The sequence below is a fragment of the Molothrus ater genome, chromosome 17 (assembly GCF_012460135.2).
Source record: "Molothrus ater isolate BHLD 08-10-18 breed brown headed cowbird chromosome 17, BPBGC_Mater_1.1, whole genome shotgun sequence".
Taxonomy (NCBI): Eukaryota; Metazoa; Chordata; class Aves; order Passeriformes; family Icteridae; genus Molothrus; species Molothrus ater.
Window position 1 is genome coordinate 11756370 of NC_050494.2, and position 23502 is coordinate 11779871.

The following is a 23502-nucleotide window of genomic DNA, read 5'->3' on the forward strand; positions in this document are numbered from 1 at the left end:
TTCCAACAAAACTGTTTGCCTTTTATTCATATGTTTTTTTAAAAATATCCACCCTGGCATTCTCTGTCATTCCCTCTGCTCCTCGCCCTCTACAAATTCTTTTAGCATAAATTTGTATTTTTGTAATCGTTAGCCCTTTACAAAGCAGCCAATACATTCAACTAGAGTTAAGGTAATAACTTTCCAATGGAGTAGGAAATTACAGCAGCATCATTAGGCTAATGAGTTTTGGCTAAAGAGTTCTTCCTTCTCAAGCAGAGCCTCAAGACGAAGCATTTCTCTTTGTACCTCAAGTACTGGTAACAGTTATTCCAGACATTGAACACACAACACTTCACCAGGTAACCAAGAATATTCCAAGACAAAACAAGGTGGTTTGGAGGTTGCTGATGTGATGTCATTCCAGTGTCCCTCAAATGTCAACTCCAAAGTTGGAAGTGTATTTTATATACTGAAGATTGCTTTAAACACTGAACCTCCCAGCGCCCCAAGTGCTTCTCAAGATGAGACTCTGGTGGAAATATTTTCTGCTTTAAAGCAAGTTCCAGTTGATTTTCATGCTGATCATTAAACTCACCTTTCACTAAACTATCTCCCAGCTCTAATGGTTGCACAAAGTGCTTTTATTTTTGCAGTTCCTTAACTGGATAACACTGGCCTTTTGGGATAGATTCATTCTCTGACCTTGAAAATTTGTATGAGGATGCCAGACTGGGTCACTCACCTGGGGAATGAAGAATTTTTCCCCCTAAATCTCTTTTTCAGGGTCCAAGGTGATGGATTTTGAACTCTGAAGTTGTCTCATACCTTTCTTTCTGCTCTATTATCAACCACACCATTCCAGGAGTGAGGGGGGTGAGGGCAGGAGAAAGCAGCTGAACCCAGAGGCAGCAGGGTTTGGGCCATGCTGCAGGACAGAGCAACTGGCTTTTAAGTTTCTCAGTTTTAAATCACAAACAGGTTCCCAAAAGCTGCTGCTCGTGGCTTGCAGACAAACCTCTGTAACCCAGCAGAGCTTTGCCCTGTGAGAAACAGAACTCAGGGTTAGCACCAAAACTGTCACAATTTGTTACTTCATTTTGGATGTTGTGCCTTCAAACAGTAAGAGAAGAGAGATTAAAACTACTGAGATATTCATCAGCCCTCAGAGCCCCCTCAGGACACATCTCCATGGCTCCACCTCAGCACCAGTCTGAAACATTTCTCATTTTGACAACTCTCACTTTGAGTTCTATCACCCAACCCCTGATTTGTCTTTTTGTGGAAGCTCTTCTGATCCTGCCAACAGCAAACTGAAAGTGTAGCAAAAAAAGAACTGGAATGCGCCCCCCGATGTGGCAATTCCTAACCCTGACACAGCTGCTCCTTCCTCTGGGCACTCTGGCATTTCAGTTGCAAGAATGATGCAGTTCCAAAGTCACTTCAAATACCAGAAAACTACAGATAGAAACCTTGTACTTCACTGTTAATAATCCACATAAAATTCACAGCCTAAAACAATAGTTTGCATGACAGAACAACAGAACTCAGAGAATTCCCAACATTACTGCCTCTGTCCTAGGCTTGTCTTTCTCCAAACTTGCATCGTAGTAAATTAAAAAAAATAATTAGCCAACTCATTCAATGAAATGACTGGGTAAATTAAAGTGAAGAGACAAATTCACATTTTAATTTTGAATTAGCTCACATTTGTCTGCTGGTACCCCAGCATTAGAAAGCATGTTACACAAAAATCCCTTCTCCCTCAAAAATTTATCCTTCTCCCTATCTGGGACAATGTTCAAAGGTTTTATTTTGTTCTGTCATTCAATAATTTTGAGTCAGACTTCCTAAGTGGAAAAAAAAAAATTAGGAAAATCTGAAAGTTTGTTTTTTGGTGGATTTTTAATTATCTATTCCATATTTGGTCAGTTATCCATGTTACAGAGGTATCAATGCTGTTGTTACCCTGGTGGATTCCCTGTTTTCCACAGGACCAGGCTAAGTTTATAGGACACAGATGTCAGACAAAAACCTCCACCTTATTATTTTTACATTTAATGCAGTGAGAGATCTTATTTGCCTTCCCACCTCCTCCCATGTTGCTTTTCCAGGTCAGATTTGTGCTTTATACTGCACCCATTTTGCTCAGCTCAGTACACTGAAAGTAACCAGGATAAAAAGAAGTTTGAGCTCTTAATGAGAATCAGGGATCAAACCAATTAATGACAAAGCCAGTACTAATGGCTCAAATTTTAGCAGTCTGGGCACTACAGTAAAATTCTGAAGCAGTTTTACCTACCCTGACCTGCATCCACTCACAGGACTGAAGCCAACTGAGTATGACCAGGATTAAAACAGGCTCACTCTTGGAATTTGTCTTGTCAGTCACCAGAGGGATTTTTCAGCATCAGGCTTTCATCAGCAGAGCTTTCAGAAATCCCTTTTGTGGCTTATTTTATTTACAAAGACGCTTCAAAGTTTGTCACAGAACAGGAGGATTATTTCTCAACAGATGAATTTTCAGAGATAGCAAGCTGAGGAAGAAGGGCACAGTTTAGCTTTGGACTGCAAAGAGATGTTTGCTTATATTTTTACTGTTATACAAAAACTCAACATGTATTTTAGAGATGAGGACCTGCTCCTGTGTGATTTCCACTGATAATAATCTATGGCCCTGATCCTGCTTATTAAATTTAGTAGGAATTTTAACATCTGCTCCCATGGAAGAGGTCCTAGGAGTGCCAGCATTGTTAGGAATACACACAGCACATTAGGTACACTTGGGGAAAGAAGAGAATTTACTCTCTTCCACAATGAGTCACATAATTTTATAACTTAGAACAACTTTATCACTCTTAAGACATTTGTATAGCACCAATCACCAAGAGCATTGTCACTAAGGCACTGGACTGGTACTCAGCTGTCACGGGCTCTGCCTCCAGCTCTGGGGTCAATCTCCTGTGTTTCTGTCTTTTGTTTTTACTGGCACATAACCTTTGACATTGGAAAATAAGATAAATAATACAAAACATTCTCCATCATTTACAGCAACAACACACCACGAGGAATTACAAGGTGCTCAAGTTCTGAAGCCATGAACATGAATAGATCAGTGCATAGATTTACTGGCAGGAGGAAATTAGCCTGCAGGTATCAATTCTGTGCAGCACAGTGGAGCAGTGTTAGCTTCCCTTCCTCTGGAGCTAGGACATGCCCTCAGTTAAATCCTGCCCTGATGCCACGATTCAAAACAGTTTTTAGATAAATGAAGAAAAGCCCTCAGGACTCCTGCCTATGACAGCTGATCCAGGATGCCTTCCTAGGCTTTTGCATCAAAGTCTGCTCCTACCAACTTGCAGAGCTCCAGTTTCAGCTTCTGAGAGCAGTTTTTGATGCTTTCAGAGGCAGCTGAATCCTTTTCTAGTCTGTAGTGGATTTATCTCTCCACATTATTATAAAAGAAAAAAATCTTTAGGAGTTATCCCTACTCTGCTGCACCACACTGAATGTGTGCTCTGATGCATAAATTACTAAAAGTTCTTGGGTTGAAATAAGTTACTGCAAATGCACAGTAGCTGATTTTGAAACCACAACATCTCTACAATTTATTATTATTTTTACAAAATACCCAAAGTGATCAGACCATATTGTAGGTTACTGGCTTGCCGAAGGTTGTTTTAAAATCAAAACCATTTCTGAGTTACAGAAGTGCCAAAAACAATCTTGAACCAGGTTTGTTTGTTGTTTTTTGTTGTTTTCTTTTTAAACCAACCCCCATCCAACAAAACAGTTGTATAACTTAAAACAGAAACAAGAGTTTGTGTTGGAAACTGTTGAAAAACCAACCCACCAAAATCACGCTTGAGCAGAAGCCTTGTATGGCAAAGATTCAGCTTAGGGCAGTTTAGTGCCAACCCTCCATAGGTTTACAATGGAAATACTGACACAACCTCAACTACAGTGATGCAAATGTGCCCTAAAAACACTGTATTTGCTTTTATTAATAAAAGTGGTAGTGTTTACATTTGCAGGTATCTTACACTTCAGCATCACGATGAATACTGAGTAGAATGAGTTAAGTTTTGGCTGTAAGGTCAGAAGTTTCCAAACAGATGAATGAGACAGAAGTGACAGTCCTCAATCATGAAAACAAGAAGTTCAAATAAATAAATAAATCAAAACTAAGAAATATGGGTAAGCATTAGGTTGGAATGGTTCAATTAACTGCAAATTATGGCCACTAAATTAGAGACAGAAGAAAACACAGTTACTTATTAAATAGCAAGCATTAAAGCTTTATGGTTTTGTATTAAAAAAAAAAAAAGGAAAAAGAAAGCTGTTAAAAATAAGACTTGCATTTACCAGGCCACCAAACTGCATGGACTAATAAAGAGACTAACAAAGGCAATACTGAGACATTAAGACACACACACGCTCCGTACTTGTGCAACTCAAACCATATTCAGAACAATTGCCTTTTTCCTCACATAAGAAAAAAAAAAAAGCATCCCCTAAACATATCTGTTCATATAAAGCTTTAGGTTTCTTAAACTGTTGCTGTCTTACATAGCTCATTGTTATTATGTGTCCTCCTCATCAGAGGAAGAAGCTTATTTTGTTAGTTTTTTAAATGGAGGTGCTTTGTTTCTCTCAGACAAAGAGATTACATTCCTCATACCACTACAGGTTTTCTCCATTTAGAAATTTGGTGTTCACACCAACTCCTCCTAGGCTTAAAAAGATAAGGGTTGGCACTAAAATAAAGATTTTGGCTCCTGTAACTAAAATTAAGGCTCACAATGAATTTCCTTTCCACTACGTGTGTCCCATTTTTACCTAGTGGAAATGCCAGCCCTTCACCTACAGGCACTGGATACATTCTGAATTGGAGGGGCCTATTTTCAGTCATGTTTTCTACAGTTCTACAAAGTTCAGGTGGCAACTGTCTAAACCTGTAAAAGGGAAAGATCATTCTTGAAAGGCGAGTAACAACTGCAGCTACATTTTTTCAACTATTCAGTATCTTCTGGAAGTAATTCTGAATTGAGATGGGACAGTAACTCCCTGCTCTCCAGTGAAAATGGACTGTGTGATTCATTTTAAGACTTTAGCCACAAAAGCAAATGAAAAGTCACAATTCTGAACAGTTGCAGTTCTTAGTACTGAAAAGGCATCCGATACCTGAAGCAAATCTAGCTGCACAGACATCACTGACCACGCCTCACTTGGATAGAAACTGGATCTCTTCCCAAACAAAGAAAGTCCCTTGGGTGGAGGGAAGCTAGTGTGAAAGGCAAAGAGGCAAGAATTTTGGTGTTTGTTTTTGTTTCTTTTCCTTTTAAAGTCACTGCAGTTAAGATCCAGATCAGTTTAGGGGTGTAAATGAAGGGGGAACAGGGGTGTTTGAGTAATATAGGCTAACACTGTTCTAGATGTGTTATTACAGCTGTAATTTCTGACTCTGTACAAATTGTACACGTAGGTTTAGACACATGAAAAAGTAACACACTCACAGAGACATAAAACACCTAGGTATAAAATATAAAGCAGTGTAGTAGTTACTAAAATTACATGCTCTCTTATTGCTACAGTGATTTTTGCTCTTTTTTCTTTTTACTGTACCACATGTTGTTCTAAGCATATAATTTGCATAAATTATTCAAGTTTAAGAAAAAATCCACACATCTTCACTTTTAAGCTACTTATATAGTTAATATAAAACAAAAAAAGGTTCTAAAGTATCTCTTTATTAAAAGAGAAATAAAAATGTCATTTGAAACTGGAATTCAGTGGCCAAATCCAAGGGCAGTGCACACCTTGTCATTCCTTGTCGTTGCCCACGCAGCGCAAGCCGAGGTTGGTGGGTATTTGGCCCAGTCTAGAGATGGTCACCAGACCTGCATGATGCCCTACGTGTCTGTTATTGTTCTGGTTTTTTTTGTTGTTTTTTTTTTTGTCTTTAGCAAAAAAAGGACTATGAATGACCAAAGACTAACATTTATAATTTGTAGCAAAATTTGGTTTTATGTAGAAACAAGCCATGTTTTGCATTTGGATAGAGATTTAAATGAATTAAAGCTAAAAATTAAAAAGCACGATGCTGCAACATCTGGTCACTTGTTGAAGACCTCACTTTTAAAGTGGTTAAGTTTGCACAATTTGTACTTTTTTCTTTTTTTTTTTCCTTTTTTTTCCTTTTTTTTTTTTACTAAACAGTATTTTTCCTTCTTTTATAAACCAGAAAAACTAAACTACAGATAAATTTTCCCTACCTTGAGCTAATGCTGCAGATAGGGTTGACAAAGCTGTACAGCGCAATCAAACATACTTACATCTTAGCTCATTGTACAGGTACAGCCATAATCAAGGCACAAAGATCTTCTACAAGTTATTTTCAATAAAGTTGTACAAAATAATACATTTTACAGTCTGTACAAGAATAATAATCCAGCAGTAAAATAAAAAATGAGGGAAGGGAAGAAGAAAAAGAAGGGAAAGACTGTGAGGACTACAGTCTAGATAATGATTTTTAGAGCAGACGGGATCATCAGTGGACAAACTGAAAACAGTGTGTGGTTAACTCTTTCTGCAATCACAGGCCATACGCAGTTCAATTCATGAATGTCCATGGTTGTCTTTAGACCACCAAGACTGGTTTTAAAAATACCCTTCTGAAAGGTAGCAGTTGGTTTTTGCACTGTCTAGGTCTGTTGGAGAATTGTCAGTATTTCCGCCCAAAGCCACATTACAGTCAGAGAACCAAACTCAAGGGTCTGTCTTCAAACTTGGTCTGTGACTTGGCACCTTCGTTACTCGGATGCAGTGAGTGATACAAAGTGGAGATCACGGGTTATAGGATTATGCCCACAGCAGTGCTAAATTACCTAAAGTTTTCTCTCCCCCAATTTTTGTTTCAACGTTTTAATTTTTTCATCCCCAATTCTTTCAGGTGCTCCACATTCAGGGCTTTTAATTAATTAGGTTTTATTTCTTTTTTGTTTGGTTGGTTTGGTTTTTTTTCTCTCTTTTTTGTTAATAACAGTGTTAGGGAATCCTCATGGAAATGGCCTTTTAAGTGTTAGGGGCCATCTCAAACTGTCCGAGGGGTACAGAAGCAAGCTTAGAAGTGCTGCTATTGTCCAGCAAGGAGAAAAAGTTGAGGGGTGCAAATCAATGGGAGATTCAAACAGTTCTCTTCCACCCTATGTGGGCAAGGGTGTTTTTTTCTTTTTTTTTAATAAGGAATAAGGAGTCCAAAACACAGAAAAAAGTGCTCTCCATCACAACAACTCGTATTGGCGAAGGTGCATGCGCTGAATAATGTCCCGACAGTCATTGAAAACCCTCCGGATGTTCTCTGTGTCCACGGCACACGTGAAGTGAGGGTAGCAGTAGTGCCTTCCATCTCCACTTGCTGTGCTGATTCTCTGTGCAGAGCAAGAGAGAGACACTGGGTTAACAATAAACCCCCCTGGGGGAACCCCAGCCCGTCCCCAGAGCTCGGCTGAATGAAGGTGAGGGGGGTGTGTGTGAGCTGGGCCTTCAAAAAGTGCAACTGAGTGGCAAAATGCACACAGGGTTTTCACCTGAAACAGGACATTCAAAATGATCACAGTTATACAGTGAGGTGGTCACTACAAGCTGGGGAATTTCAGAGAGGAATGAGAACTCAGGAAAATGCCATTATTTATATGCAGCTTTGGTGGATTTAGCAACACAACTCCTAGTCCATTTGGCCATGAAAAAAGCAGGATTTTGCCTCCCTGTACAAAGCTTTTATCTCTGCTTTACACTTACAGAAAGCCTACGTCAACTTTTTGTTTTGCTCCATTTTAAAATGAGTCCACAATTTGATTGCCAGTCTCACCATTTCAAGTAATTGTAACAATATTAGAAAAAAAATCTATGTCCATTATAGCTTCAGCTGACCAGTAATGGGAAAGATAATATGAAAAGAACATTAATACCTGACAAAGGAGGCATCTTTTGATTAGTCTCTATCTTTAGAAATAATGCATGGAATAAAAATCTGGCCCCATTAGTAACAGCAGGACTTCACTCATCATTCTATTTGGGGTTTCTTAATTCTCACCAATTTTTTTACTATTTAATTATGTACGAGCAAATATCCAAAAAGCAGGTAAGAAACAGTAGTAAAGCTCATAAATATAACAGTGGTTGATGCAATGTGGATGTTAAATACAAAGAACACAAGAAGTGACAGCACTTTGCAATAGCAGAAGGTGAGCAAGAGCTTGGGTTTGGGAAGAATCACATAAGAAATAGGCAAAGAAAGGAAATACTTACAAGAAACTCGTCTCTAATAAAATACTTGGCCCTTGTAACTCTGGGATCCTCACCAGGCTCTGGTGTTGCTGATTAATAATAAAAGAAGCATCTTATTAAAACAGGTGTTTTCTGGTAATAGCACCTAAAAATCTCAACTTGTTCTGTTTCCCGCTCAAATATGACAGAAATCCACTTGGCAAAACTGACTGTGAGACAAGACAAACCATGACATTATTAAACCAGCAGGATTTCAGGAGAAAAAGTGAATATTATAATGGCCACAGTAACAGGAATTTGGCAGGTAAGAGAAATGTCCACAGGCAGGATCAGGAGGAGTCCTGAGGACACATTTGTGACAAAATGTCAGACTCTGATCTACAGCAAAGTAAAAGGATTTTGTCATGATGAAATTATTAATATATTAAACATTTAAGAGGCAGGAATCTCTCATTATTAGTACCTTAAATTCAACACTACAATTTGGCTAAAAGACATTGATGATTACATCTACTTAAGAGTTTTGAAGCCCTAGTTGAAGCTACCAAAACCATCACAAATGTAATTAACAAGGAAATGATAAATTGCAAACAAAACTTAAAAATATTACCATCATCTGGTGTAGTGTAGCGAGCAAATTCTGGAAAGTAGTCTTCAATTTTAGATTTCCCTGCCAAAACTTTCTCTGCTAGCAAATCTTGTTTATTCAGGAAAAGGATTACTGAAATGGTCCGTAGCCACCTGTGCAAAATGGAAACCAAACACTGTGAGGAGGCACAGCCCAGATCATACAGAAACTCAAAATAAAGTAAGTCACACAACATGTCTGGAGACAAGGCCATATGACACACTGCAATGATTTGGAAAGGTTTTTTTATACCTGAATCCCAAGGGTGTAATTCCAGGTGTGCACACCCTGAGGTGCTCCCCACTTTGTGCTGTTGATCCAAACCCATCCCAGGGGAGATTTCCACCTCCCAGAGCACAGCTCCATCACTAATTACTTCAGCCTCAATATGGCAACCACCAATGAGTGGCTGTGCAGAGCTCTTTGCAATGATCTGAGATTAATGAACATTAGAGGTGGGAGGCTGTGACCGAAGAACCAGCCCAGACTGTGCTAGGAGATGGGAACAACAGAGCCCCCTGTGCTGTTAACCCTGGTGGGCAGCTCCTCACTCACCTTCCTCCTCAGGGGGTGGAGGAGGAGGAAAGAGAGAATGAAAGCAAAAAAATCTGGGGGTCAAGATAAAATATAAATGATGACTGTTTAATTAGTGAGGGATAAGTAAAAGCCAGGAGAAGACAAAAGAAGTGATGCAAAGGCAATCACTCACCACCTGTGGGCAGACCAATACCCAGCAAGCTGGGGAACCTCCCAAAATCCTCTATTTCCCCCCTTAATGCAGAGAATGATGTTATGTGGCATGGAACACACCTTGGTCAGCCTGGATCTGCCCACCTGTGTCCCTGAGGATTGACTGCAGGGACAGAGTGAGGAACAGAGAGGGCTCTGCACACACTGCTCAGAGCAGGAGTGTGTTATCAGCATTGCTTTGGGCAAAACCTAAACCATGGCACTCTGTGGGCTCTTATGGAAAAAATGAACTTTGTCCCAGCCAGGCCTGGTGGCCTGGTCATGAGTGGTGACAGGACCAGGAACCTCAGTGAGAAGAGCCTTTCACAGACCTGTTGTTCCAGATACTCTTGAAGAGGTTTAGTGCCTCCTGCAGCCGGTTGGTCTGATTGTCCTCTCGTATCACCATGTTGTAGCTACTGCTGGCCACCACAAATATGATAGCAGTCACATCTAAAGCAAGAAATACCCTTGAGTTAATGCCAAGCTTCAGAAGAAATACCCAGGAATCATGAAGTTCAGTAAGAAGCTGCCAGACTTGCAGCTCCCTGCAGAGAACAGGCTGGGATGCTGCTGCTGACAGCTTTTTAAGTACCAGGAATCAAAAAAGAAAGTGAAGAAACCATGGAAGACAGGCAAGGCAGGAAGCTGCCTTGAACAGAAGCTGACAGAATGACAGAAAATGTAGGAAAGAAAGGAACTGGAGTAAGAGGGAGAAACTGAAGAAAGCCAAGAGGAGAATTGAAAGAAGATTTAAAATGTGTGAAGAAAATTGGAAACAACCATGAGCTATCAGGAAAGGACAGGGAGGTCCTTGGGGGAACACCTCAGGACAAACAGCACTTTTGATTTGTGTAAAGAGCAGTAAGAACAGCAGCAGACTGCAGTGAATTCATGGCTGATTGCAGTGGTCCCCCTGCATGTGTTTTACTGCTTGGAGCCCCATCTCCTCCCTGGGAGGCATTCCCAGGATCAGGATCCCTGAGCTGCTCCAGTCCCTCACTCTGCCAGGCTCATCTGCCTCAGGCACAGCAGCACAGATGAGTCAGACCATGAGGTAACAGGAAGAGGAAGGAGCAGAGGTAAAACCCAAACAAATCTGTTACTGACAGCACAGATGAAAATACTGCCCAGTCCTTCCACACACACAGACAGTGTCCAGGTGATTCTGTGACAGGAACTGTAGCAATTTGCCTTGAATTCCAAGTTGCATTCTGCTTTACTTATTCTGTAGGATCTCACTGTAACTTTTCTACAAAAAGGTGGTGGTCTTTTTTGTGTAACTTCGCTGCTATTTTGTCCAAACAACAAAGAAGATAAAGTACCTTAACAAAGTATAGGCTGGCAAATAATGCACCAAGCCACCTCCAAAAATACTTGATTAACAGAAGAGAGGGAAGCCAAAAAAAATGGACAAGCTGAAGTTATCAAATTCAAATTCCTCTCCACCTGCATTCTCCTTGAAGATGTTCTACGTAGTTACAGGAGCTTACATGTCAAGAAAAAACTCAGTGCTGTGGGACTGTTTGGTAACTCCTTATTGAGCTACATGGAAAGATGATGGATTTCACACAGTTGAGAAAATGAAGATTAGGCACTACAGTTCTGCAGAGAGCTATTTTATAAAGCCACCAGAAATTCTAATCCTACCATTAAAACACTGGATCCATTTTCGGCGTTCATCTCGTTGCCCTCCAACATCAAACATACTGAGAAAAAAACATAAATCCAGTCAGTCAGAATCATTCTGTGCTGGGTTTTTTGTGTCTGCATGCAAACAGAAAAGGTAAGAAACTTTAGTACTTCTGTGTTGCAGAAGTTAAAGGAAATCTTGGATTACAAGAGCCTGAATGGGTAAACAGTCCACGAACACAGGCATGCAGAGAAAATAGATTTAAAACATTTTGTTCTTTGTGATTTAAAATAAAGCACACCATTTGCATTTCATTTTCAAGCCAGACTACTAAATTAGAAAACCATAAAATACTTCCTTTCTATTTTTTTTAATTAAACACTGATACTGAGAAATACAGTAGGCTCAATGAATATATGGTAGGCTCTCCTCCCAGTTTACCTTGGTATTTGTCTGTGTTGTATTAAAAATTGTAAGAACATAAAGAAGAAAGAATTATACTTACTGAAAATTTACTTTATCCACCTGAAACTTGGTTTCAAAAATTCCTGATGTCAAAACTCTGCATCTGAGAAGATCCTAAAGCATAAAGGGAAATACATTTATTCAACACAGGTACTTGGTAGTTTCCCTATATCCAGCAATGGAAATAAACCCCTTTTTTTCCATGCTGTACTACAACAACAGGGAACAGCACTGGAGTGTTCAGTGTCACAGAAACACGATGGAAATCTTCTAAGTGATGTAACCTTATACATCATTTATGTGTACAAACATAATCCAAAGGACCAAGCCATTTTTACTGGAATACGAAATATGTACAATGCATGGCAATAGCTGAAATGGTGATTAGAAAATGAATTAATTACCCCCAAGATGAAGGGGCAGATAAATGGTGTGATTTCCTCCCAAAGCCCCACGTACCTGGTCAGATGGGGTGTACTCATTCTGCTTGACTATGTCAATCTTGTCTAGAAAACTGCAGAGAGGAAAGAAAAAAGAGAAACTCCTCACTCTCAAACCAGACAAACTTTCTGATGCTTTAGTAACTGACAGTTCCCAGGCAAATTCTGGTGCATTTTAATGCTCTCAGGCTCACAAAACGATGAAAAATCACACGCTGGAAAGGCAAAATCGGGGATTTTGTACCATTCCCAGCAGCGGCCGGCAGAGGGCTGAGAGCAGCTCAGTGACTCCATCTGGGAACCCCAGCCAGCCCCTCCCGCCGGCTCCCCACCAAAAACACCCCGGGGCTTTAACTTGGGGCATTTCTTCACAGGATCCCACCCTGGAGCTGCTGCTGTGAACCCCGAAACGACGACTCAAGCAAACTGCCCACATGTACTTCCCCAGAAAGTAAAATGAGGATTTTTAAACAACTTATCAGCTCTGGAGTTCTTTAGATAAATGGAAGCCCTAAAGCAATTTCAGTACGAGTGAGAGGGGCCACTGATTTTTCTGTCAGCTGCTGTATCAGTGTTTCAGTTACTTTCTGGAGCAGCAGCAGTAGTTGGCTACATGGGAAATAAGAGATAGATTTTGTTCAAATTCATTAGGCACTACCTACAGATGATACTCTGGAGTATTTAATTTTTTTTCACCAATTAACTATAACCTCATAATTATCTTTCACTTCAACTCAAAAAGCAACATTCTAAAGGAATTAGTGAATTCTGCTTTGTTGGGGTGGCCCAGCAGCAGCTCAGGATGCAGATTTTGTGGTGTTTGGCCCCAGTCCCACTGCCCCACACCAGGTCCTCAGCCAGGTGCCCCTTGCTCAGCCCCTTCCACTCCAGCAGTGCTTCACCCCTAACATTAATGATTAATCAGCCTTTAGACCAATAGGCCTTGAGCTCCCCTGGAAATCCCTCTGCAGGAATTGTTTTCTCTCTGAAGCAGAAATCACAAAGGAAAGGTGAGTTTTCCCTGCCTCCTTTAATGTGCACTAACAACAGCCACAGCTTCTATGGGGGAAAGGGAGCCCTGTCCCAGATTCACAAATCAAAAACCCAAAAAACTCCCACTAAAGCCACCACACGACTCAGCCCCAGTTTCAGTCCCACCTGACTTCCTAAAACACCTAATGAGGAGCAGGGAAAGGGGGGAAAAATTCCTGTATTTTGCCAACTGCTTCAGAGCAATGCCCTCTTCTAGATGATCTTGCTTCAGAGACACGTGAAAATTAATTTTTGTTTAGACTGAATTACAGAATTTTAAACACATTAAAATGTATCTTAAGTTAACACGTTACAAAAACACGTGAGACAAAGTGCAAAGATCAATTTCCATCAGGGAACGTGACACGGCCACAGACTCACAAGGATAAAGTGGTGACAAACTGTGCTCTGCAATTTGCAAACTGGATTTTTTTCCTCATATCTTCCAAGCTGTTAAGTAATTTTTTTCTTTTTTTTTTTTAATCCAAAGGGAAGATATAAAACTCTGTGTTCAGTACACAGAGGATGTTAAATAAGTACAACGGCCCTGAGTTCCCAGTAGCACGAGTGTTTCCACCCCATCCTCTCCCCTCAGAGCACAGTTTCAGAATCACGTGGCAATTTCACAAGTTGGAGGATGCTTGAAAAATGTTCCGAACAGAACACGTTCATCAAGATACAAAGGTGATTACTGCAATCACTCTGCCTTTCTGGATGAATTTATCCAAGCAGAACATTTTATGCTGGGTTCCACAAGAGGTGGGTTTTTGGTTTTGTTTTGGGGGTTTTTTTTGTTGGTGGTTTTTTTTTTGTTTTGTTTTATTTTTAAACAGTTAATCAGCTTAATGGATTTTGGAAACTGAAAATTAGAAAATAACAACAAGATATTGCTAAAACCTGGAACTGAAAGTACAAACCTCTTACTGTTGTTTATGCAGACTATTTTTAGGCCTATGATTTCCTTGAAAAACATCAGCCACATAGGAGCAGTAGTACTGTACTAGATATGGATTCCAACACCAGTGCTCATGCCAGGTAAAACAAATTCAAATGGAATAAATATTTCTTCTTCCCCCCAAGACAAGCTCTAACATTCAGCAACATCTGACAGTCCTAACAATGCTCCCTGGAGAAGGAAGTCTTTCACTGTGTGACAGACACCAGAAAACCCCTCCTGCTTTCAGGGCATTTTAGGGAAAATGGAGCACAGCGATGTGTTCCATGATTTCCCCCTGTGCCTTTCCTCAAAGTCTGCTCCAGCAGCTTTAGAAAGGGCTAAAGGTGTTAAAAAGCAGTTTGATTTTTTGCTCACATGGAAAGAAAGGGGATTGTTCTTTTGGTTGGTCAATGTAAAAATAAATGTGAGGAGAAAAGGGGAGCAGAAACTTGATCTGCTCTGATACACCTAAAATCAGGAGCAACAGCAGGAGCATGAGAGTTCAGAAAACATCAATACACTGAGTTCAGAGACTTCTCAGTCAATGTTAGTCAAAACCAAACAATTTATCCACTAAATTAAACTAATAATCCAGTCAGATGAGAACAAAGCCCAATTCAAAATAAACACAAATTCGCCATCATTAATTTCTATTTTTAATTCTTGCTATGCTCTACCCAAAACATAAGCGAGGCCACTTGAGTACGACTTTGTGTGCTGAACTCACTGCTGTGAGGGATTGTTCTGAGCCTCCTGGAGATGTGCCCACCATCTACTGTGTCAGCAGTGAACTTACAGGGAGAAACACAAGTGACCTTGATGAAATAATTCACATAAAACTGTCAAACCACAAAACCAAATTTTATACTGTGAGCAAGCCTTGAACCAAGTTACAAAGTTAGTGTTGTTTTTTTGTTCTGTAAAATCTTCCCAGAGATTATATGGAAAAGCTATTTTCCAGAAGGCAAATAATTCATTCAGCGTTGCTGCCAATTCTCACTTTGGGCCACATTCTGGACATGACTAAATAACAGGATCAGCTACTGCTCTGCAAAATTCTGTCACGTAGTAAGAGGCTCCTCTGCCTGTGCTACTGATACTGCTCTGACACACACTGACAGAAAAACCTCAGAAGACTTCAGGTTATTTGTAGTCAGCAACACTGAGAGGAAGCATCTCTAGGACACCACCACCTGTGTCTCTGAGACATTAAAATAAAAGGTATTAACAAAAAATTAAAACAATCTGAAATAAAAAAAAATATGCTGCATTTTTGTGTCCCTTTTTTAGATTAGGGAAGGAAAACCGCACGTGAAGTGTTCCAAGCAGATCTTTGTGACAGATAAAGTGTTTTTAATTTTAAGGATGCAGATTCACAGAGAGCTGCACAGAGGCTCTCCTTAGCTCCAGCAGGTCTGAGTAATTAAGCCATACAGGTATCCTCAATTCTTTCCAAGTTTGAACTAAAACCTATTATGTCAAAGCCACGTCCCAGTTTTCAGATGAAGATATATGCCAGCACCTGAGTTATTCTGGAGTTCTTTCATCCAGAGAGAGCTGCTTTATCCCTATGGAGGGTATTTCCTGAATGAACAGAGCTGCTGCCAGACAAAGAAGTGCAGCTTGTTTTCCCTGCTGGAAAGGTGTGTGACACACAAAACCCTGCACAGCACAGCTTCACGGGCTGGGGCAGCACGGGAGGGAACTCGGGCTCCTTCCTCGAGCATTTCCTGACAGCCTCCTCAATAAACAGCAACTGAAATGTTTCTCTCTCTCATCTGACAAAATGGTTGGCTCACAGGAATTATTTTTTTTTTTTTCCTCTGAAGAAAGAGCTTTTGTCTTCAGCCTAGAACAACACTGGAAAGGTGTCTTCAAACTGACAACACACCTATATTTGAAGAGCTTTATTTCCATCATGGTTTTTTTTTTTTTTCTGGTCAAGTCATAACTTGAATTTCCATATAAAATGTCTCCCTTAAAAGACACAATTAGATCTCATCTTCAGTGTCAGAAAGACACTTCATGAAATCAAGATTTCAATCCCAACTAAAGACAACATTTATTTATAACTTATAAGCTTCAACAGTAGCACTGAAACTCTGCATTTGTGAAGTTCCCTGCCTCTGAAAGCCTCGAGGTATTTTACAGACAGTAAATCAGACTGGAGCTCCTGCCTGCCTTCACTGAGGCTGCATTTCCTGCCTCCACCATCACACCCCAGAATGCACACATGGCATAACCCTATTTTAAAGGCAGGCACAGAGCAGTTAATTGCCCCAAGTCCCTTGAGTCAGTGGAAATGATTTTCCATTTTTCATTTCCACTGAGTCATGTGTTTCTACCAAGATATTACTAAGAACCCACCAGAATATTACTAAGAATTATCAAGATTTTACTAAGAATTATGCTGGCATTTCCCCTGATCACCTCTAAAACAGTCTTTCCAATTCAGGTTTCTATGACCAGAAAAAAATTAATGTTTTTTACAGATCACCCTCAAGACCAAACTGTGCAAATGCCCAGTGGATTTTATTTATCTACACTCTAGCAGAACTACAAAGTACTACACAAAGCAGTTTTAAGCTGAAATTTAACTCAACATTAAGAGTGTTTATTGTAAACAAGAGTGCATTTTTTATTTTTCAGAACAGACCATGCTTTACTGCTGCTTTCCTGCCTTTTTAGTCCTTGCCATAATCCTTTATGTTATTCAGCAAATCTTTCTAAGAGCTCTGCAGTTAACTATTTGGTAAATTCTTTCTTCAGCTATGCTGTCTAAGCTGAGCCAGAGACACAGGATGAGCACAAAGATAGAAAACTCCCTTTTAAAAAGCCATTTGTGTGTGAACAAATTGACTGTCCCTCAACTCTGTCCCTTTCTGCTGCTCAAAGCAAGCAGGGGAGAAGAGGGAATCCTATTCCTTAAACTGGTGATAAAGATTTCAGCTGCTTTATTTTGCAAGAGGAGCAGAACTGCAGGCAGATTTACAGGAATGATACAAATAAAACAAGCAAACGTTCAATCTGCTGATATTTACAGTGTCCTGCAAACATGGGCAGCACATGAAACCAAACTTGTCAGGTTTTTCCTCAAATTAAGTTAAAAATCTAAAGTTGGGACACCAGTAGGTTTTGACTGTTTTTTACAGATGTAGTGGTATTTTCTATTATTTGCAAAGGGGGAGATTTTACTGCTGAGGTAGTCACTAAAAATGTGCCACAAACATTACTGGAAAACTGAAAATGCTCAGAAAGGCACAGCTCTTTTTTCTACCTAAACAAAACTAGATAAGGAGTGAGAAAATAAATTACAAACCCTTTGTAATTACTTTAACAACTTTACAATTAGGAAAGAGAAAAAAACCTTTATAGAGACAGGGACGTAGGCACAGTACTGTACCAAGTATTATTGGTGTAATTAGGAGAGCACTATATTGCACCTAAAACCATCCCATATACGATGTCCCTGTAACAACATTCTCCATGTCAGTCCTCAGACATAAGGATCCCATTGAAAACCAGATTTATGTTGGAAATGAACCTTGAAATGTAGCATAAAACGTGAACAGAAGTAAACCTAAAGTCTCCAGAAAACTTTCTCAAGAAGCTGCAAACACTTTTTGATTTCCAGTTTCAAGTCAAAGCATTATGATGATTTCCTTATTGAAACTGTAAGAAAGGTTTTCAAATAGTCTAAAGCTCAGAATTTAATTAGAGATGGTGTCAATGCATACATATCCCAGAAAAGTGATTTTGAGAGCGGCCCCAGCTGTAATTCCAGAAGAACCTCGAGCATTCCAGCCACTTGGAGGCGGAGGGGCACCATGGGTCTAATTTTGAAGCAAATAATGAGAAAGCTGAAAAGTATGACTCCATATATTTGGAATCATCTTGTGGTAATCAAGGTTACAGTTCCTTATATGGCGTGGAGAACATGAAGCACACACAAAAAATAAGAGTATTAAAACTATGGGGTACAAAGAACTGCAGCTATCCCAAAAAGCCAGGATGTGCCAGCAAAGCCCCTTTAGTTTTGTGTCTCTGGGAAGTTCAAACCTTGCCCTAAAAACGCGGCTGGTTCCGCAGGCAGCTTCCCAAAGTGCCTGATTAAAGCAGCACAACCCCGGGAGGCATGAATGAATTTCAGACAAACCCAGCAGCAGGCAAAGCACCCTTCAAACACTGCCAGCACTCCGAAAGGGAAATGGGGAAAAGGTAGGAGAAAGAGAAAAATCTATTTAAAGAGGTTGTAGTTGTCTCTTTTTTCCTTTCCCCCCCCCTCTCTCTGCCTGTCTAAAGTTAGTCTGGCTTAGAGGATGCACTAACTTTCCCAATCAGTTTTACATTACAGCACAAGTCCAGAAATAGCTCCCAGCCGCCTTGGCCTCTAGCACGGTTGCCATGACAATGGAACCACAGGGCTATAAATAGCTCATCAGCACCAAATCTTGTGAGACACATCTGGAATGGGGCCAGCCCAGCCCCGGCCTGACAAATAAAAATAGGCACAGGCAGTTTCAAAGGCTGGAAAGGTACAATGTGGCTCGGGCTGTGCAGAGCAGGGCAGGGAAACGGGTTTGATTGCTTGTTAGCACGAGATTTATTTGATAGGAGATTGGGAGAGGTATAAAAGTCACTTTATTGCATACTAAACAGCCAGCCTTTCTCTAAGGTCTATTTTTCTTTCTTTTCCCCACCCGTCTGCAGCACAACCACCCCGCTTTTGAAACTGTAACAATGCAGCCTTTTGCCCAGGAGACCATTAAAATAAGGAAAAACAGAAGGGAAGAAAAGAGATCCTCAAATCTTCCCCCCCCCCCAAGTATTTCTGTACGTTCTTGGCTGAAGTGCACGGAGTGCTGCTGCGGGTCTGACGGGGATCCTGGCTGGGATCCTGCCTGGGCTGGAGCCTTTGCTCCAGCTAAAATCGGTCTCAGGCTGCTCTGTGCCTCCAGCAGCCTGGAGAGGGACAGGGCTCCCAAATCCTTGTGCAGGGCTGCTCTCAGCATCACCCCTTTGGACCCTCAGCAAGGGACAGAACCACAGCACATCCCACCCCACTTCCCAAAGCTCTGCGCTGCCCCACTGCCTCTGGAGCAAGCGTTTTCTCCCACTTAGTGGGGGAGAAAATGTCGTATTTTTAGCACAGGCTCTTGATCAACCCATTCAATTACATCCAAATTATCTGTGTGGGAACAGAATGTTATGTCAAAAATGTTATTCAGTGTATTTGTCAATATTACTCAACAGAAGCCGTTTGTATAATGAGGAGATTCAATATTTCCTCCAGCATAGGAAAGCAGCAGCTCAGGAACCAGACTGAAGTTGTGAGACTTGGTTATTTCACAGACACTGGAAGTAGTAAGTCAGCGTGATACAACACAGAGAACACCACTCCCAAAATATAAAATCCTAGTTGCTCTATCAAAAACCAATAGAGACTGCAGATGGTGATCAAGAAACTGCAACTATAATAAGCATTAAGCTACAGTAAAATCTCTTCTGTCTGCCAAAAAGGCACCGTGTGTGCACTCCCTGCAAGCTGCACCATCAGCCCACAGGATTCCTTTAGGTCCCTACATGGATATTTTCATTGCTAAAAATTGTAGAGTTACTTCCACCCAGGCTTGGAGCTGTGTGTAAACTCCCCTGCCTTTGCCCACATCCAGTTTGCTCCCTGCATCTGAACAAGGCACGCCTCAGGAGCAGCAGCTTGCACAGAAGGATTTTGGATAATGCACTTTATTTTATTTTATTGTTTTTTATAAAGATACTCCAAGTTAGTCTAAGAGCCTGTCACCAGCTGCAAGTTTTGATTTAAATCATATAAAATTATTTTTTTTTTCTTCCTTAAGAAAGCAACTCATACATGACTACAAGCTAGCCCTTCCTGGCCCACACAAGAGACAAACTTTCTCATTTTGTCTGGGGAAAAGATGAGGGGGAGAGGGCTGTGGAATAGCAAACACTACATGGGATGACCATTTTCCTGTTTTAAACCTTTTTTAACTGTAAGCTAAAGTCACAGACCTTATATACTGCAGAAGAGACCAAAAACTGCATCCCTCCTGTGCTCCGTGGGGACTGAACTTGGAGAGAAACTTGAAATTTAATAATTTTTCACAATCTAATATAATTTAAATCTGTCAGGCTCAATAAGGATCTTCTTAGGTTTAAGAATATTCGCTATTAACTTAGACTAAGGAATCTGTTTAAGTAAAGTTTCAGAATGAAGAATTTAAAATGAAATTTGAATATGAATTTGTTTGAAATTCCCTATATTTGATTTCAAATAAGGATATGAAATCTTCCTTCAATCCTAGATGCCATTTTTAAAATGGCAACAGCCTGTGTATGTTTTAGGTGTAAGTCCTCTACTGGAGGCTGCTCTGAGCAATTAAAACAGGTGAACCTAATTGTGTTTCAGCCAAGTATTTTTATGAATCTTGTCCTCAGGGTCTGTAGCTCCCTCCAGTGCCATCAAATCAGTAGAACTGATTTCAGCTGAAGAATTAATGACATCACTAATAAATAAAAAAATATGTTAACAATTAAAAATATTAATAAAAGTGCATTCAGATGATAAAAGAATTAACAAGCTTAATACTCCATACTAGTTTCCCTAAACTGAAGAAACAGAGCTATCTGCAAAACCAGATAAAATGGAGGTTCAGACAGTTCCCACATTTTTTCAGCTTGTGTGTGGCTTGTAAACCTAAACAGGGAGAACACAGAACCAGGCACTTCCCCAGTTACTACTGGGAAAATGGGAAACATCATTTGGAACAGGAATTTTGGGGACAAGGCTCAGTGGAGCTGACAGGACCTCACGTGACAGAAGAGGAATTCTGAACCAAGCCCGAGTTTCCGCAGGAATTAAGGAAGTGGTGATAGCTCAGGGAAGGCATCAGGCCCCAGATGAGCCCAAACAATGGGAAGACAAAGCTCTGCTGGGCTCTGAGCAGGGTGCTGAGGGAGGACTTCACATCCCTATTTAAATACACTGGTACAAAGATCTTCACAAAAATAGTTTGTGTATATTTAGATGCAAGATATAAATCCAGAGCTGGAATCTTGTCTGCTTAGGCACCATCCCAGCTGAGGTTTTTGTTCAGTACTTAGGAAGTTGGGTTCTCAGGCAAAAAGGCAGTGAGTGTGACAGGACTGATGCTGCTGACAGGACCCTGAAATGTTCATTTCTGTCCCGTGATGGGGCTGGAAGGGCCTGGGACAGGACCGAGGAGCTGCCAGTACCTGCTGGGCTGACAGTCCCACACCTCACAGCGCTCACATTTCAGCTTTTGCTCTCCCCAGAGCAATGTGGCTTCCCCCCATTCTTGTTTAAATGTTCTGCTTTCAACCCAGCAAAAACAACTCCAGGCCTCTGAAAAAGCAGAGGCACAAACTGGAGTTGAAAGCATCTGTAAAGAGCACACCGCTCATTTGGAACTGAGTTATAATAATACAGTTATTATTTGTTTTCTTTTTCTTGAAAACATTTGCTTGATCATGAAATTTAATACCAGGCAGATTAAAAAAAATATCATTTTAAACCAGGCAAATGACACAGAGCTGCAACCACATTTTATGCTGTGAATTTTGAGCAGTGCAGGGACACTCATCTTTGGCTACAGTGAAAAGCAAGTATCTGGTTCTGTGTTCTGCCATACAACAAAATGAAGAAGTCAAGTTTAAGTGCTTGTCTGTCCCTGGCACACATTACACTCAGGCAGATAAAAGGAACAAGAAACCAAAGCTGAAGCCAAAATCAAAGGTAAATAATAAAGGTGACCACACTGCCTTCAGTGGAAAAGCCATTCATGGGAGTCACCATGGTTCTGGAATAGTGAAGTCCTCTTATTCCCCATGAAAAACCTTTCAGTCATCCAGCTTCATGGTTCTGCTTTTTGTGGAGTGTTTTGCTACTTTTAAAAGGAAAATCTAATACAGACCCTCCATCTTTGCTTACTCATGTGTCTGTGACAGCATCAACACACAGCCACTGCCTATGCAGAGCTCCCACAAACTGCATTTGGGTATTTAGTGCTTTTAAGCCTGCAATTAAAATGGACACCACGTAGAATAATGTGGCTTTACAAAGACTCACAAACAGCCCTAATTTAACAAGGGACATGACAAATCATTTTAGAATCTTTTAAATACAATATTTTGGCCTTCCCCCCTCTTCCCCACTGACCTGACTTGACTCAACTCACTCTGAAGCAGAATTTAAATCATTACAAAAATACGAACTTTAAATCTCACCTCTGAAAAGACACAGCTGGCTATAAAAGACCTTAAAATAGTACTAAAAGCTCTAGTCATTCAAATGACTGTAAAACACAGTAGGACAGACTTTGTATTTACAAAACATATTCTAACATTTGCAAAATGTGTTTTTTCATGCGGACTTGTCTAAGCTGTGCGCTTTTAGCGCTGGAGTCACAGAGAATTTAGAATGAAGTGTGCACAGGAAAAGTAAAATCCCTGACAAGGCACAACCTCCTCCTGTTTCCTCCCAGAGTCTCAGGGAGGTTTTCCATGGCAGTCCCTGGTTCACAGAGGGGAGTGAGGGGTGCAAAATGTGGAATCCAGACAGGACTGGAGTGCGGGGTGTGGGTGAGGGATGGGGAATTTTGGGACAACTCTTAAATCCCTTATTCTCTTATTGGCTTGTTTTGCAATGTTAAAATGAGGAAGTCATTCAGCTGCTTCAGGTGGAATTAGTTCTTTTGAACGAGCTTCATTGACTCTATTTATTACCTATATAAAAGTGTTGTAATCACTTAAACAATTCCTAGATGTATTATTCACAGAACATAACTATTTCAGCATTACAACCCCAAAAGCCCCTCAGCAGCAGAAGGCACAGTTCTATCTTGACTTGGAACCTTAGAAGAATTAAAACTGAATTAAGACTCAGGAGGTACCAGAGGTGACACAGACACACCACCCTTCAGCATCCTCACTGGCCTCCCTGCTGGCAGCCTTTCCAGAGGCCAAGCACTGGGACAGCCTGGGCAGGGAACCTTCCCCCCCAGCCCCTTCCCTCTCTCACACAGCTCTCTGTGCTCCCAGGCTGTGCCACTGCCCTGACCATAAACCACCCTTCAGCTGAGGCTGGAGAGAGCCTCTGAGCTGAGCTACCCTGGACAAAACTGCTCACTTTAATAAATTCCAGCCATGCTCTCTGGAAACCTTAACTCCAGTCCCACCTTTCCTGTGGGGATGGGGGCAAGGAGAACAACAAAAGGAAGAAAGGTTCTACCCACTGTGGTCATGAAGCAAGTACCAAATCTCAGTGGGCATTAATTCTGAAATTCCACTGATACTGGTTTATGAGGGTATTTGGTTATTACACTGAAAA

General features: G+C 40.7%; 1 protein-coding gene across 2 annotated transcripts in view; it reads right to left on the reverse strand.

The window, feature by feature from the left end:
• GNAS (GNAS complex locus) overlaps positions 1-23502 on the reverse strand; it is a 133550-nt gene continuing 110048 nt past the window's right edge. For both annotated transcript variants that reach the window (XM_036395467.2, XM_036395468.2), the window contains exons 6-12: positions 12183-12237; positions 11764-11837; positions 11276-11334; positions 9958-10078; positions 8879-9009; positions 8290-8357; positions 1-7409 (exon numbers count right to left, since the gene is read on the reverse strand). In XM_036395467.2, coding sequence (XP_036251360.1) covers positions 7263-7409; positions 8290-8357; positions 8879-9009; positions 9958-10078; positions 11276-11334; positions 11764-11837; positions 12183-12237 — 655 coding nt within the window. In that variant the 3' untranslated portion in view covers positions 1-7262. The remainder of the gene's footprint in view (positions 7410-8289; positions 8358-8878; positions 9010-9957; positions 10079-11275; positions 11335-11763; positions 11838-12182; positions 12238-23502) is intronic.